Here is a 17,797-nt window from a genome sequence, read left to right as displayed (position 1 = left end):
TAAAATCTTATTTTCACACATCGCTGCCTGATACGTTGCGAACTGTTGCTGCTCTGGATACGCTGACAGGGTAACGTCAGTGGGTTCGGCGATGTGGCCATCCAAGAGCTCGAAAAGGGTCTGGCGCTGGCAGAGACACGGAAGAAACGCCCGACTTCCTTAAATAAATTCTTCTGAGGTGGAGCTGTGTGCAATGGGTTCGTTTTAGTACTTAGCAGAACTTCTTCCCGATTTCAACCACATGTTCGCATTATACGTTTCCCGGATACTGCGTTCTTTTGTATCGCGGTCCCATGAAAAGCTTATCAGAGGGTTTCTGCTATATAGTGCATTCAATAGCATGCATGGATAGATGTTCTACATAAGATGTTGCAAGAACTTCACTTCTGCCACAACTTTTGTAGGCGTGTGAGAGAACCCATTCCACCAAAGAGGACGTACGGCACGTTTGAACCTGAGTGCACGTACACTTTTGCGAAGATGAGCTTCCTGCTACGCCATTACACGCGCTCGGATGTCGAAACGTCATGCAAGCGTCCGCGGCACGTCGCTGCCGCCGCGAACAGCGTAGCCGCACTGGCCGCACTCCTTGGACAACGCCGGTGTGAAAATTAGTGGCACGCGTTCCTCTACCTACACGCGCGGCAAGAAAAAGCACCATGCGCGCGCGCGCACTTTGCATAAATCGATAAGACAGCCCTTCGCAACACCGCTCGTGCTGCTGCTTTTCGGTCTAGCGCCCGTTGCCGTGCCGTCTTAATGAAACGACACAAACGTAAACAAAGAACAAAACTGTCAAAAGTACGCGCCGCGCCGTTTCGCAGATCCGCCACAACCCCCTCCGCCGACGAAGTACAGTTTCCGCTGCCGTACGATGTCGCGGTCTTTTTGCAGCCGACTCGTAACGCGATCGTTAGTACACACGCGTTAAATTCCTTACTGATCGTGTCTCTCGGCAAAACTGAAGAAGCTGAAAATGAGCTACACACCCAGCGCTAGCTAGCCGCCGTGTCTTTCCTCCCGGTGCCTGTCCGATATTCGCTTGAATGCGTTCTCAGCTAGCTCCGCAACTAGGGCAGGCTGCACGCTTCGCACCGCGTCGGCTCCATTCCCTTAAAAAAAGGCGTTTTTGCCAGGGTGCGCGGGAGAAAGAAAGAAATAGGGGGGGGGGGGGGGGGGGGGCTGCTCCTCCTCTGAAAGCACAAGACAAGAAAGAGATACCGAACACAGCGATCCTCGCATCCCCACGGACTCTTCTTGGTGCTTCTGAGAGGTGTGGAGGGGAGTGAGTGAGCCAGCTCGCTCAGCTCGCTGCTGTGTGCTTCTCCCGTACGCAACTCCGGAACCGGAAACAGCGTGAAAACCCCCCCGTGTCGCCATTTCGTCCGTGTGTGTGTGTCTTCTTGTGGATGTTTTGTCAACAGTGTCGGAATCCCGAGCGTTTTCTGGCATCGTTCGGCGCTTCGTGGAACGCCAGCGAGCCTCGAAATGGCAGGCCCAGGCAATCGCACGTAAGTACGGGCCCAACGCGCGAGCGAGCCCAGCGCGCCGCACGCACGGCAACCCCCGTACCGACCGGCCCGACCGTAGGGTTAGTGCGGGCTCTCTTCGCTTGGCTGAGGCCTCCTATTCACAATGGGGGGTTTTAATACGGTGGGTGCGTGTGCGTGCTTTCGCGATTGACGTTTAACCTTCCGTGTCGGGTTTGGGGACCCGTTAGACGCCGACGATGGACGTGTCTCTAGTAGCAGGTGAGTCCTCGAGACCTCAGGATTAGACCCGCTTTTTTTTTTCTTCTTTCTCTCGGCGTTTGACCGGGAACCCTCTTGCTTAGGTGTTGATGGGGTTGCTTCTTCACTTGTCATTCTTCGCGACTGCGCTTTGGGCGAGTCGTCGCTGTACAAAACATTGGCGAGATAAAGAAGGCCGAGTTTTTGACGGCTCCCCTTGGCGGCTACTGCCTCGTTTTGCCCTCGCCCTTAAAGGAAAAAAAAGAAAAGCAACATCTCGTGACGGAAAGTTGACTGATCCGACTTTAACACATACACGTCAAGGCCGGCCTAAAAAGAGGTGGTGGACTTTGAGAAACCGTTGTTGTATTATGATTCTGTGTACCTTTCCCTCCGTTTACAGACACACTACGCGGATGAGCGCGAAGTTGACGGTACAGCTGCCGTTGTCCGCTTTTAGGTTGCGCCTCACTTCGAAGCGACGGCTAGCTCATTCTTTCTTCCTCGTGTTTTCCTTGTATTTAGTTGCGTTCGTTGGTCGTGTTGCATGCCTCGCAATGCCGCCTGACAAAAAGGTGAGCGATGTTATATAGTATCTATATTACGCGCGCACGCTGGATACAATGGATCATGGTGCGCCCCGACCGTGGTGCTAACGCGAGCTCCCAGCGTCGATTGTTGTAGCGCGACAGATTGCCGGAAATCGTCACGATTTCTCGGTCACTTCGTGAACGTTACGAAACTTGGTGTTAGTCGTACGTAACATTTTCTGCGAGATGCGATCTGCTTGATAGAGCCGTGCAACCATGACTGGCGGTCGCCCATATTCGCCGCTTCGCTTGACCGCAGGTTTCTACGATGGCGTTGAGGTGTGATGGACATCAAGGATCTGGTTTTTCCGGACCCGCGCTTGGACACCATGAAGGCATGGACCGGAGGGTTAGGTCAGTTAGAAAGTGAGTACCACCACCTTTGACGTTTGAACGGTAACAACCGTAACCCGTGTCTTTGCCTCCGCTCTTACCTGTATTCAACAGTCGGCACTATGACGCATGCTCGGCCGTGCTAAGCTCGCCGTTGTGTTTGCCTTATCAGTTGTACGGCCTAACCGTAGCTTTTATTATGGTTAGTAACTGACAACCTTTGGGACGTTGCCGTTTCTGTTCGGTTTTGATTGAAACTTTTGATTCATTCTTAATCGCGTCTTGTGGTTGCTGTGTTTTGACATTCAGACCGTGAGCAACTGCCGACGTTGTTTACTCTTGGCTGCTTGGTCGAATTGGTGCTTTTTTCCTACATGCCTGGAGTTTCGTGTGTGTGTTTATTGTTTCATTGGGAGATGTTTGATCAAAACCAGTGTGCCATGGCTGTGATTGACGATGTTGTATCTTTTTAGTGCACCTCATGATTGTGGACTCACCCATGCTGCCAAAATATTCGTGCCAACTAGCATTATCGTTGAACATGAAGTCATGTTTTCATTCTGACGTTTAGGGTTCCCTGCAGGGCCGTAACTAAGGGGTGGTTGAGGGGGTTCTGAGACCCCCCGAAATTTGTTCATGCTTTAACATTTCGGGTGACACTAAAATACTTGCACACCTTCACAGCGACCACCAGTTGCCAAAGTTAGCCGTTCTACACACAAACATCCCCCGAAAAAAATTCCCTGGTTCCCTGTGTTGTGTCTTTGGACAACTCAGAGAGGTTAAATATAGTTAAGAGGGGGCTAAATAGGACAGTACTCTGAGGTGTATAAGTAAGCGACCCCTCTACGACAACAAAAAGAAAAGTTGGGAAGTTAAAGACAGGTGGCGCCGCCACCTTGAAGTTCTAGGAGTTTCCACACCAGCCCACTTATATGTCATGGAATTCTGACGGCACAAGCTTCAACTTGTAAAACTTGGCTTTTTCGAAGGAGCCAGAAATGAATGTAGGCGGTTCTCTTCGAAATTTGTCGCACCACAATGGCCTACAATGGAATATATTTGACATTCTGGTCGTCGTGCAGACACGACGGCGATGGGGTTTTGATGCAAGTGGAACTTTGAACTTCAGTTCCTCTTCTGTTAATCAACCTATTACCACAATGTTAACGGAAATAATGTATCGAGATGACTCCTGATCAATGCAGGGTTCCCCTTCAGTGTTTCTTTAATAGGGTACCGACACTAAGATTTTCAGTTGCCATTTTTTTACGTCAAATGAAAAGCCAATCCCTCAAGAGCCTAGAAAATGTACTGATAAGTGGGAGTGTACCCTGAAAAATTAATTACAATATTTTTTTAAAAGCTAGTCTCTGTTCCTACTGTGCCATGATGTCACGACGCAGTATGAGCTTCTTGTCACATGCTCGTGCAAGTTGTGCCGTTTCCATGGCTGCCCCGCTCCATGGGCGACGCACGGGCGACCATTTTGAATGTTTCGGTACCTGGCATCGTTGCAACTAGCCATACTGGTGCGTGAAGTCACCAGGATTGATACTGCAGCCTGACGTCCCGATAGTGTCGGTGTCAGTAGGCGCACCACAAGAAAATAGACTTCAGTGTCAAAATAAAATATATTGTCAGCATTTACTGAACTTCACACTTGCTTAACACCGTCTCTGTATCCAGGAGATTTGTAAGGCAGAATAAACTCAGCTTTGAAAATTGGTGTCAGTAGCACCCCTTTAAGCTTTATTGCAAGGCTACATCCCTTCATTGTAAACATCAGAAGGACGTCTTGCTGGGCGAGTTGGTAATAGTATACCATTATTAAACGAAAAATCGGAGCGAGAAATTGAGGAAGCGTTCTGTATCTACAGGTGTGGTGATGCATGTGACACGAGGCCATCGGTAGTGTTGCACCCTATCGAAATAGATTACCTGAGTGCTAGTCACTAAAACACCTTTTTCATTCTCTCATCACGTGTCTTATTCCTTGTGTATATATGTGTGAATGTTCTTCAATAAACTTCAGTTGACTGCGCTGTGTATGTTGCCACTTTACCTTGTCCGTGTTGTTTTGCGCTACGTTTAATAATTGTAAACATCCACTGTTAGCCTTATACGTTAGCCTGAGAAGGATGCAAAAACGAAAGATGGCTCACCCTGATGCTGGTAACTTCATTCCTTAGCTTGCTGATGATACAGTTAATCCGTACATTGAAAAATATAAAGTGCTGAAGGGGTCCTAGAGTTAAGTAGGTGCTAGCTAATTAGTTATGAGTGAAGAATTACATTGCACTCTAAAAAAACCAGGGACACAACCTAGTGGATTCCAGGGCTCTAAATGCTTTGAAATCCACATTGTTGCGCTCTGAATTTCTTGTAAAATCGAGTTGAGGGAACTCTGGTGCTGCAGTATACAGGAGGTGGGCAGTTATTGTCGTTTCATCAGCATGGGAATTACCGGGTAGTAGTTAAATTTGCCTAAACTACATTGCGGCTTCCGGCAGCTTTGTTTACTTCACGGGCTCGTCACATCTAATAAAATCTTGCATTGTATACGCATCGCTTCGTGGCAATTATGCATGACCTCATAGGCTTACCTTATCGCCTTGCTCTGTTTAAAAGGCATGTTATGTCCAATATATATATATCTACTAAACATGTAGTACACATGTAGAATAAAATGACTTCAGTGTTTGTGGTGTAAATTGTTGTTATCCTTAAAGGGACATAGAACCGATTTTAGTGGTACCTGTTTTCAATAGTGAAGCAGAAGGCTTAGCAGTCAGAGTGTCTTTACTCGGAGACAGCTCATCTTGGCAGTCGAGCAAAGGCTACGGAGGCAGGGCTTCCGCACATTCATGTTACTCCGCTAGTAGTCTGGCAACTTGCAGCTGGTTTCAATTGCAGTTTTGGTTTTGCTTACTCGCAGCGGGAATGCGTTTAGAGAAACATATATATGAAAAATGTGAATGGGAGAGAGACATTCCCAATTGGTTCAATGTGCATTTCAGTGTCACCTTTCGAGTATGTTTTTCTTGGAGAATAAATTGTGAGTTTGCGGCCGCGCACGGTCCAACACACGTCAGGGAAGCCATGTTTACTGTGGAGAACAGGCGTGCAGAAGACGTGGTGCGTCTAAGAAATGGAAAAATGGGAAAAACACTTTTGTTTAGTGAATTTTATTTGGTCTGCCACTTTCCATAACTACTTTAAATAAATAAAGCAGTATTTATTTGGGCAAGGCACATTAGAAAATTATCAATCAATAAAGTTGGGCACTATTTCTTGGCGTACTGGCAGGCATGCATTTCGGTTCTGTAGATTCCACATCTCTGCCAAGAAAAATTGTCCCCAAGTATATTGATGCAATGGGGACACGAAAAACACCGGGAAACATTTTTTATCAGAATTTTTCTATCTGCAGCATCAACAAAGTCTTACGTGTAACACATGTTGCAAACAGTGGTAGATGAGTGCGATAGCAATTATACGCCAGCAAATAAATGAGGCCCGAACAATCACGCATGTAGTATGGCGGTTTGTGTTCGCACACTGCGGTACGCTGTGCATGCACCACGACTCTGCGCGAGCGTCCGGTTCCTCTGGTTGCTGTGAAGCAGGCGTCAACTCATTTTTGCTTTGTAATAAACATCAAATGAAGCGGGGATGCCTGATGATATACAGACTACAATTTTATGTGCAAATTATGGTGTGCCTAAATAGCAGACTTTGTACAGCAATCCGAAGAACTCATTCGTGCAGTACCAAGGCTTGTCCACCTGGCTGTTGTCTTTGTACTTTGTTTTGTGGCTGTCTTTTGCTGTGTTTTGTGCTGTCTTTTGTGACTTTCAAGCTCAATTTAATATACAATTTAATATACTGCAGCAAGAGTGGTTTGCAACGGGATGCATTCTCGCGTGCAAAAACAAAAACTCGGTCTCTTCGTTGCGTGCAGGATTCCTTGAGAGCAGCTGCGGCCGGAGCACCGAACCGGCGCCTTCCGACATGTTCCCGGGTTTTCCGAGCTCCGGCTCATCCCAGGCCATGCCGGGATCCGCCCCTTTGAACCCCGGCGCGGCTGCCAACCCCTGGTTCCACCAGTCGGCCTTCTCGATGGCCGCCGACATTCATTCCGGGGCCTCGGGCACCTCCTCCTCTTCGATGGCGGGGTCCCCTTACTGGCTTCCTCCGCACCAGTATGCGCCTGCGCCCGCCGCCGACCCGCACCAGACGCGCTACGGCGCGGGAAACGACCTGTACTCCGCCTCTACCTCTGCAGCGGCCCCTTGGTGGTTTGGGCATAACACGTCGACTGTGGCGAGCGGGCTTCACTCGTCACAGTACTTCCAGCAGCACGTGACGACCAGCGGCGACCCCATGTCGAACCCTTTCCACACGCCGGCCTCCGCAACATCGTCGAAGACCCCAGGCTACCTCCGGCACGGACTGGCGACCCAGCAACACCTACAACAGCAGCAGCAGCCCGCTGCGCCGTCCCCCGCCACTCAGCAGCATCACCTTCATCAGTCATCGGTCCAGCAGCAGCAGCAGCAGGCATACCATCACCACTCACCGGCCACGTCGCAGCACGAGGCCATGTCATCCCCTGCCGCCACCACTCCCATCCAATCCATCATTCCGTCGAGCCAGCACCAGTCTATGGGCATCTCCGGCCAGCATCAGCGCTCGCTGATGTCGTCCTCCTCGTCGCAGCAGCTGGGTTCACCGACCTCGATGATGGGCCAGCAACACGACGGCATGGGCGGCCAGACAAGTCGGTCCCATCAGCAGCAGCAGCATCAGCAACAGCAGCACCATCAACAGCAACAGCAACACCAACAACACCAGCAGCATCAACAACATCAACACCAACAGCACCAACAACAACAGCAGCATCACCAGCATCACCAAATTCAAAGGCCCGTGGTGCCCAGGGCGCAGCAGCAGACGCAGCAGCAGAAGGCAAGTTATGGCAGCATGACACAGCAGCACGTTCAGTCCGCGCCGGCGCAGCAGCGCGTCAACCACCAGAGCATGATGGCGCCGATATCGTCAAGCTCTCAAATGATGGCGCCGCCGCAGTCACACCCGCACAACAGCATAGCCTCCGGCGGTCTGGACACCAACATCCAGCCGATCTTCGAGCTTTACGGACACGACCCGCTCGCCTCGGTCCAGGGGGGCCAGCAATTTCACCACCAACTGCCGAGGTTCGACGTGCCTGCGGCGAGCTCCGCGAGCGGGCAGGGCTTTGCGCAGCTGCAGTCACAGACGACCTGGATACCCCCCGAAGCTCTCAGCGGTGCCGACACGTCGAAGTCCAAGTGGGCCAAGCCCGAGGCCGGTGCCGACGCGGCGACCGAGAACGACGCCAAAGAGGGTGCGGCCAAGCCCGACGCGGCGGCTGGCTCGCCCACCAAGAAGGGCAAGGGGAGGCGGAAAAAGGAGGAAAGCTCGAAGAAGAAGCAGAAAGAAGACCTCCTCGCCGACGCCAAGAAAGGGTTCCAGAGAAAAAACATCCGGTAAGTCAAATTCTCTAGTTCTTTTGCTTTCTCCAGCTGGATCAGATCAATGATTTTACTTTGAGCGCACACTCACAACTCGATATAATGAACACAGATTAACGAATTATCAGTCACAACAAAGTATATGAAGAATAGTCTTGCCATAAATGCACTGTTACGAATATAGTACGTTTATAGTGAATTTTCTGATGTAACAAAGTTATTTTCATCTCTGATGAGACATCGTCATAATGAAGTTTGAGTGTAGCTACACGGACTCGACCTCCTAAAAGGAGCAGAAACCAAGAACATTTTCACTGAGTAGGAATTTAACTTCCTTCTTCCTCGGTACTCGTCTTTACGAGCGCTGCACGATCAACAGGATGAATACACACCAACTCAGCTTGCAGTATTAATAAAGAAATTGACAGCATGAGCACTGAATATGATTGTGGTGACAAGTTATCTCTCCTCAAATATTTTTTGTCAGTACTCCTTTAAGTAAATTAAACTTTGGAGTTCTTAACTGCTCAGGTTGGCAGGCATGGTGTTGAAGTAAAATGGCTAGTTGAGGTTAACACATCTTGTGAGGAAGGTAAACAGCACTGACAATGCGGAACAGTGATATAAAAAGACGTACCACTGCTCTTTAATATTTTTTTTTTTGTCTGCCTGTTGTTACCGCCGTAAAAGGGGTCATGAAACATCTCTTGGGCTTTATGAGAAAACACATCCTGTGGATAGCAGACTCTGCTATGAACATCTCAGTCAAATCTTGCAGTCATGAGTGACAAGGAGAGCTTACAAGTGGAGCACAAGACTGTTATTTTATCAGGTGCCCTCTTTTCAAACAGAGACCTGTGCTCACTCTCTTCCGAGCTGCCGGTCATAGTCAAACAGCGAATAGCATGCTGTAGCCAATAGCCGATATAAATAAAGAGTTGCGTTCGGATTAAGTGTGCTTCTTGCCACTGTGAGCCGCCGATGAGCAAGATGAACTTTTCTTTAGCGTATTTTAATGCTCCTGCTCCCACAACAGCGGAAAAAATTACGCCATCGTCGACAATAATGTTGGTTCTTGTTAACAACAAAGTTTTACCGAATTCTAAAACCACTTCAGCTTCCCTTTAAAGTGTGCGACAAACCCCTGTTACTCTGCTTGTTCTTGACAGGTTCGAGAAACTTTTGTTTCAATCAATTTGTGAGGCAGTAAACTCCAATACTAGGGTCATTCAATGATTACTTGAAAAAAGTGGTTCGTGACCCCTTTAACTTTCCTCTGGAGGCGTAATGGCACCGCCATTGCATTCAGGTCTGTGGTGGATGATTGACCGACCTTGTCTCACACTTGCAGAGACATCAAAAACGAGTCGGACCTGGATGAGGTCACGCTGAATGCTCAGAAGGAGGAGCAGGAGCGCATGAAGCGTCTCCAGGAGGCACGGCTTCGAGCACTCCAGAGCCAGGGAATAGCTCCGGGCCCCGCCGCACACTCCGCGATTGGCCCGATTGCCCTGGAAAGCAGCAGCAGCAGCGACGACGACGATGACAGCACGTCGCAGTCCGAGGACGAGGCAATACCAGCCGCCGTACCACGGAGGACAGGTGAATGGACCACCACGCAGTTGGAGGGGCTGCTTTTGCTTGTAGCTAGTTAGATATGGTCCGGATTTTTTTTTGAAGGAGGGACACTCCACTTTAACACTTTTTTTTAATACTTGATTTATTTTGATGAAACTTGCTGAGATTATGTTTATTTGTGTACCGATTTCCAATATGCAATTATTTTTGTAGTGCAATGTGTAGTTTTTAATTAAAAATATCCAACATTTCATGCTTTTTGGGAGCAAAATCTTTTACTAAACTGAGAGAGTCGCGATGTAAATCAGCATATCAGAACAACCTCGAATGAGAACTGTATGCAAGAAAACAAAAATGGACATTCTAAGCCCATTTGAAGAAAAGTTACGGTGTGTTTAACTCTTTCCGTACCGCTGGGAAAGTGTTTCTTGTAGGTAGCACTAGATCTTTTTTGCTCGAGGAAGTACTGCACCTAATATTTTATGTAATGTATAAACTAAAAGCAGAATGAATGAACATTTCCCACATACAAGTTTCATTAATGAGATATATGCTATGCAAGCGATATAAATTGCCATATTCAAGATTGTAATTGTCAAGTCACATATGCAACACAGAACACCTAAGCATAACGTAAAAACAGCAGGGACCTTCTGTTCTTCTGTTAAGCACGTCTCATGTTTGTTTTAGTTGCACGTTTGGCATGAGTAGAACCACTAGTGAAGTTCGTTTCACAACGCCGACATGCCAGTGTTGCTGGAACAGACCAAGTTTTCCACTTGGCAGCGGTGCTTTTTCAAACTGACTAAACAAAGTTGGAGAAATTGCGGTACTAATACTTGACAATTTTCAAGCTCTAAACGACGATTACGGTATTGTTTTATCATGAAACGAAGACTAATGAAGCCTGCAAATACTGCACGTGGTTCCAGTTTTCGTCATTCACTGGCACAACGATTGTCATCGTGTGCAGTAACCCGTGTTGCGGGCATCCCTACACCAATTGACGACCACAGAATGTACATTGAAAAACTGTTTTAAGAAAGGTAGACTCTTCCTTTGCATTATGTGGGTGCGAAATTAGTAATCATGTATTGCCACATGTCTCAGACAACTGTAACGTGAACAAGGAAGGGTTTTGGCACTTTAGCTTGGAGTATGACAGTATGCTATCTTCCAGTTGTGTCCGTTTCATGGACCGAGTTGACGCCAAGAGAGTACTTTAGTTTGTTTGTGCATGACCGGGTTACCAAGAGTGTAAACATGTGTGGCTGGGTTGGTGGTGAAAAGCTGAATCAGATGAACGCAGCTGTGATTGCGGTAACTTCACTGCATTGCTACTTGACTGCTGGTGTACATTTTGGCCAGCAGCATAATCATGAACTTGTTGCCTTTCCAAATCTTTCTCTTTTTTTTTTTTCCAGAATGCTCACTGAACAGAAAAAAAAACTTGCATATAATTATGGTGTGGCATAACATCTCACGTCGGTGTTGTCACATGTCTTCCGGTAACGCAGTATTACGCAAATTCCCTGGCATTTACTGTACATGCTAGAACTTTCAAATGACTCGCTTCTAACTTCAGGTGGAGACGTGATTGATATCTCATCGTCAGACGAAGCTAAGATCCCCGAGGAAGAGGACGACGACGTCGTGATGGTGGTGAGCGACGGAGAAGACGGGGACGACGAAAAGGGCGATGACCTGAACGACGGGGCTCACATCAACGACGCGGTCAACCAACCGGATTCTATGGGTCGCGTCCTGGTCAACGTGGGCCATCCGCCCGAAGACTCGGACGTCTTCTTAGCGCCGCAGTTGGCGCCCATTGTCAAGCCTCATCAGGTTTGTTTGTTTGTTTGTTTGCATGTTGATTGATTGACTTGATTGATTGAATTACCTGCGTATCACCCGATAGGCAGTAGTATCCTGTTAACGCGCTGTCTTTGTCCCAGCTGTGCATTACATGTCCACCAGTAAAGCTGCAGTCTTGCTAAAGATGAGCATGCTGTTCTTACAACCATTTCCCCATCTTCTTGCTTTTTTTCTTTCATTGCCTTCATCAATCGCTTGAGCACATCATGTGCTTGGGGGCCGCATTTTGATAGGGGCAAAGTACGAAAGCACCATGCACTTATGCAAAGGTGCATGTTAAAGAACCCCGGGGGGGGGGGATTTAATCTGGAGCTGCCCACTATGGCTTGCCTCATAATCATATTGTGGTTTAGGTACACAAAACTTCAGAATACCCCCTTCAGGCACAGTGTCCACATATGTGGATGCAACTTGTTTTTGCCAATTCTTTGGGCCAATGGCCAAGAAAGAGCAGGATGCATTGCGCATAGGATGAATTGAACCTTCTGAATAGTCAGTGCGCATCAGTGTGCTGGTTCTGACTGTAGCCGGTCACTTTCGTGAAGGCGCTACGATGTTTGAGTGGTCGTTCGACGTGCTGCTTTCCAGGACCAACATCAAAAGTATTGTTTTTCTTTGCTCAGTAATGATTGCAACCAAAAACAAATTGCATGTCAATTTTTAGCCCACGATATGACTCTTTTCATGTAAAAATTGTATGTGACTGACTGCAGGATAACTGAATATTTAATTCCACGATAATTAGGATTAATTACTGAAACTCGCGTATAACAACGTTACCTCGTTTTCTTTCTTGGAATGTAATATCGAGTGCCTTAGAACTATGTTGTGCGAATTTGATGCATTTGCATACAGTGCATCATAATTAGCACCCGAAAGGGATATACTACTTCACATATAAAATAGCGTAATGTGCCTCACTCATTTCCATTTCTTGCAACTGTGTCTCGTATGGCGCGAAACAGATCGGTGGCATTCGGTTCTTGTTCGACAACGTGGTGGAGAGCGTGGGCCGCTTCGACACGTCGAGCGGCTTCGGCTGCATTCTGGCTCACAGCATGGGCCTGGGCAAGACCATCCAGGTCATCTCCTTTGTGGACGTCCTGCTGCGGCACACGGCAGCACGCAAGGTCCTCTGCATCACCCCCATCAACACAATCCAGGTGCGTGGGTGCCCGGCCAGCAGGCTTTTTTCTTTCCTGCTGCTGCTGCTTCTTCTATACACTGTATTTTCTAGCGTGTAACCTGCACCCTCAACGATTCACAGAATACGGATATGGTGCATATGGATACGGTGACAAGAGTCCCAAGAGAAAGCCAGCCTTCCCTAGGGCAGCATGTTGGGCCAGTCCCAAATAGGAAAATTTTCATAAAATGATCCCCTGCATGTTGCTGCGAAGCTGGCTTTTCTGCATAGCTCTGAAGGACTGCCGTGAAGTCACCTCTGGAGCCCGGAATTTGCATTTCTAGTTTTGATTTTAGCTCCAATTAAAAAAAAATTTAGCAGGTTACATGTGAGAAAATATGGTGCATTCTTTTATGGCTTATCATTTGCGTGTTTTTTTTTTCCCCCAATAGTGAGCAAACGCTATTATCTTTATTTACACTCGTGGAGGACTAGTTTAACTGTTAACAGATCTTCTGGAGCACTCGAACCTTTTAAGATGTCTGAGTGTTCTAGATTTAACAGGGACAGTTGGGCAAGTTTGTGTATATTGATACTAAAAGAAAGCACGAAAAAAACCACAGCACAAAGAAATTAATTTTTTTCGTACTGTGTGTGTATATCTTTCTGGGCTTTCTAATAAACTTCAGTTGCTAGTAGTGCGTCATCCTGTCCTCGTTGTTTCTCTGTGTTGTGGTTTTTTTCGTGCTTTCTTTTACTATGAGTGTTCTAGATCGTGGGTTGTTAATCAGATCTGGAACACCTGTAACATTGTCGAGCTATGTGCTTAGCACTTGCTGAGCAAATGTGTCCAGGTCTTGTATGGAATAAGTAGGGAGTTTGCATTGTTCAGGTCAGCTGAACAATCAGTTCCATTTAAATGCGTAAATGTTTTGGCGCAAAGAAAGCCTAGTGATGATGTCAGACGAAGTGGGAGCCCCGGTGCAGTATTTTGCATTGCAATACAAGCAGAAGTGTTGCAAAAAGCTTACAGAAGTAGCCATCTTTCGGAAGTGGCCATTTTTGATACCGAAATCGAAAAAGATATTGTGCCATTACAGCTCCAGGAAAGCTTTATTAATGCAACGTGTACTGCTTTGTGATGCAGAACTGGCTCGCGGAATTCGACAAGTGGGTGCCGGCGCCCGAAGCTGTTCCGCAGAACCTGGTGGATTCGGGCCAAGTGAGGCCCCGCTCGTACCACGTCTACCTCCTCAACGACATGTACCGCTCTACTCCGGCCAGGGCCGAGTTGATCTGTAAGTGCGATGGCAACATTTTCCGGTCAACCTTTCAGGAACATTGATAAACCTTATGACCACTGTGTTACGACTAATTGACTTTCTCCACATCTAAAGTATTTACTTGAATCAAACTTCTGGTCATGGTGTACTTGTGCATGTGTGACAGATTTGCAGTTACATCATGCCTACTGGGAAAATGTTCTATGTGAACTTCTTTCGGGGCGGGCAAGTTGGTATTCAGGTTTGCTATACATTATCCTGCTTGGCGTGTTATCAGCAATGTGAAACGGGGAAGGTGTGCAAACAGACGGGTGCGAGCTACCAACTTCTTTGGTACCGCCAATGTTGTAGTTGATAATTGATGATGCCTCGGTGCGTACACACATCGCCGAACAAACAACGCGTACACACATCGCCGGATCTCCGCCGATACGCAACATTTGCTGCCGTGTGAAGCCGATCGTTTCTAGTTGTGTGCAGCACATCGCCAACTAAGCTGACACCGTCACCGTACTGTTGCTGTATTGTACGCACGCATTTATCATGAAAGGGTTCGTGATGCTCACTTTGTTCCTGACCGCACACGGGCGTGGCAATGGCGAGCTGGTTTCGTCCGTGAAGGCAACGCGTCTGTGCGGCGCATTAGCAGTCTTGCACAAAGAGGCAGCAAGAATGGCGGCGCGGCGCGTTGGGGTTCTCGCCTATTAAATGCGTGCAGTATGCCTGCAACTGTGCTTGGCCACATGCACTACCGAGCAGTTAACTGAAGATGCTTATCGTAAGGATTGCCGGCAATTAAGCCATACTGGCGCGTTTGCCAGCGGCCGCCATCACGCCTCCGCGCATTTCCACTGCGTGTCCGTAAAGACATCCCCGCACAGCGCCATGATAGCGGCCCCTTTGAATTTCTGGTCTGCTTCACCCCATAATGCTTAAGCATTGCGGCAAAGCTGACTTTCGGACTGTGCTACTGTCACAAACAGATCGACTCGCGAAAGCGCTGGTTCGAACCTACGTGATGATAGATGCGGCAGAGGTGGGGGCTTCAAATAATGCTTTTCGGACCTGAAATTTGGGCAGAAAGTCCGAAAAATCAGACGCGGAAGAGTTTCAACGTCTGAAATTTCGGACGTTCTAATACATTGACATCTATGGGGCTGGTGACGGTGCCGCGAAAGCGTCCGAATTTTCGAGCATGTCCGGAAAATCGGGCGTCCGAAAAATCGGCAGTTGACACGTAGTTGGTGTTTGGTGCAACCTTGGCACCACGTTTGTACTTGCCCTTGGTACCAGTTGTTTAGCTGGTGCATGGTACTGCTTTCATGAGAAAGCAAGGGCCAGTAACTCTCTTATTCACTAACAAGTAAATCCTGTGCAAAGGAACAATGTACAGTAGAACACCACTGTTATGTTCCTTTCTGTTGCATTTTCCCGGCTGTTACGTCCTTTTCCGCCGGTCCCGGCACGGCTCTCATAGGATACAATGTATTGGGAACCCCGCTGTTACATCATAACTGTGGACCGTTCCTGTATGATACGTCGCGAAGTGCGCTCGTAGCCGACCGAGTGACTACCGAAGAGAGCGGCCATGGTGACTTTTCACGCAGCTTGGCCTGGTTTGACAGTAGCGTTAGCCGCATGAGAGGCACAAGCAACAGGATCTTTCGGTTGACGCAAACAAAAGCATCGCCTTCAAGATTCGTATTGTAAAGATGGTGTCTATGACGTAATTGCTCGCGAAAGCAAGGCCTTCGAGATTGGCGTTTACTATTGACAAGAGCATAGCCTTTAAGGTTTGTATTGCAAAGATGGCGTCTGTGACGTAATTGCTCGCGAAGGCAAGGCCTTCAAGATTGGTATCGCGTTGGCATAGACTCATCATCATCGTTATTTGTCGGAGGATGGGAGGAGTTCGAGCTGGTTGGAGTTTGCATGGTCATGCGCACGGTTCGCGGTCGGACTCGCCATGCTGGTCGTGATTGCGTGTGCTTAGTTCTTTCATGCCTATAGCTGTTGGTGTTAAAAAAAATTACATACGTTGATTACATTTCTGTGGATGACGCCGTCCCCAGCTCCGCGTTTCTATCCGTCGACTAGATCGTGGCTGAGTGTGCCAATTTTCGTGCTGCTCGTAAGCGTTGAAATAAAATTCTGTACCACTGTATATTTTGTCATTTTTCTTGTTTGTCGGCCCTTGTGTTTCCCATCTCTTACGTTTATTTCCTACGGTCCCCTCAAAAACGTATCAGCGGGGTTCTACTGTATCACCTTGGTACCAATGTTTTAGTTGGTGCTTTCCTGTTCATACTATTTCTCCATTTAACATTGCTTGTATAGTTGAACCCCTTTATAAGAGACATGTACTGGGGAACAGTTTTTGCCCTTAGTAGGGTACCTTGTTCTCATTTTCTGCTCAAACCCTGTTTCAGTTGTGGGCAAACTGGTGTCTCTTATACCCATTTCTCTCTTTCGTCAGCGTCTGGTATAAAGGGGTTTAAACTGTATCGTAAAAAAAGCAGTGCATTGTAAAGCAAATCTGCAGGAAGCTTTTCTTGACTGCATAAACGAACCTATTCATGGCGCTTGACCTGTTGCAGTGGACTGGCACAAGAAGGGTGGTGTCCTGCTGATGGGCTATGAGATGTACCGGATGTTGGCGCTTAAGAAGGTGGTACGTCCTAGCAAGCGCCGGAGAAGTCCTAAGAAAGAGGACCTCTCTGTGCCGGAGGACGAATCTCGCCACTCGCAGCTCCTGGACGGTATGTCCCGAGTTCCACTCCCCAGAGGAGGGATGAATACGTACACCCTGCTCTTGTATGCATTGTCTGTGTGTAAATTTTAAAGCGAAGCTTCTATGAGTTACAGATTTCGGTGGCGACGGCATAATTCGCGAAAAACCCGGAACCGGCGAGTGCACAGAAGTACAGGTTTGTGCAAATGAGGCCCTTGAAGGTGCTCCGGTCGCACGCGCTTTTGTATGCGTCGTTTCCCAATGACTGATGCTCTCTCGATCGTGTGCTTGTCGGCGATCAGCCGTTTCTCATACAGCGATCTGATCTTTTATCGAGGTGACTTGTCATTTCACGTTGGCACATTTCATTGTTGTCTTTCTTTGTTTCGCACATGACCATCGTTGTTGCCTGTAGGTACAGAAGCGTTGTGATGCTAAGCACGTGGTTGAAGGTCCGATTCCCATCACGGAGGAATGAAAGAGTTAGGAGGGAGCATTGCGTAACGTGATAGAAAGAAAAATAGTAGGTCAGGCACGCACACGCCAAGCTTCGCTTGCTCGCATTTTCGCGATAGGGGAAGGGCTCCTACTTTTTATGAATCCCATTCTTAATGCACTTTGTTTGGTAAGTTTCCATGTCATAGGTGTGTAATAGGTGTGTCATAGTCAGCCTTTTCTCATCAACTCTGTCATTAGGATTTGTCACTCTTTTTTGGGACCCAAATTGGGGCATGGAGTTTTAAAACCAAAACTCCATACTGAAACAAGTGAACATTAGCGGCAGGTTAGTGTTCCAGCATTGCTTGTCATGTTTTTTTAGTTGCTAGTACCTGGCAATCGCAGACCATTATCTGCAACCTCAATAGACCTTTTTCAGGCAATCCCAGAACCCCCCGAGGGCACGCCAAGCACTATGGGAAAAGTGTGTACGGCGAGCCCGCCGGCTGTTCCGTCGCTCGCTGCTCGTTGGCACCGTGGGAGCACCAAACGACAAAAAAAAAAGCGCGTCGCCGCTGGTAGACTATTATTAAATCC

General features: G+C 47.8%; 1 protein-coding gene across 1 annotated transcript in view; it reads left to right on the top strand.

Moving 5' to 3' along the window:
- The first annotated feature begins 1,223 nt into the window (after positions 1-1,223).
- Positions 1,224-17,797, top strand: part of LOC119406319 (uncharacterized) — an 89,998-nt gene continuing 73,424 nt past the window's right edge. Inside the window, exons 1-8 of the mRNA XM_049420044.1 lie at positions 1,224-1,511; positions 2,580-2,686; positions 6,618-8,184; positions 9,521-9,771; positions 11,333-11,592; positions 12,588-12,785; positions 13,896-14,046; positions 16,629-16,790. Coding sequence (XP_049276001.1) covers positions 2,605-2,686; positions 6,618-8,184; positions 9,521-9,771; positions 11,333-11,592; positions 12,588-12,785; positions 13,896-14,046; positions 16,629-16,790 — 2,671 coding nt within the window. The 5' untranslated portion in view covers positions 1,224-1,511; positions 2,580-2,604. The remainder of the gene's footprint in view (positions 1,512-2,579; positions 2,687-6,617; positions 8,185-9,520; positions 9,772-11,332; positions 11,593-12,587; positions 12,786-13,895; positions 14,047-16,628; positions 16,791-17,797) is intronic.

Source organism: Rhipicephalus sanguineus, chromosome 10, assembly GCF_013339695.2.
Source record: "Rhipicephalus sanguineus isolate Rsan-2018 chromosome 10, BIME_Rsan_1.4, whole genome shotgun sequence".
Classification (NCBI taxonomy): Eukaryota; Metazoa; Arthropoda; class Arachnida; order Ixodida; family Ixodidae; genus Rhipicephalus; species Rhipicephalus sanguineus.
This window is presented reverse-complemented; position numbering and strand designations above follow the sequence as displayed.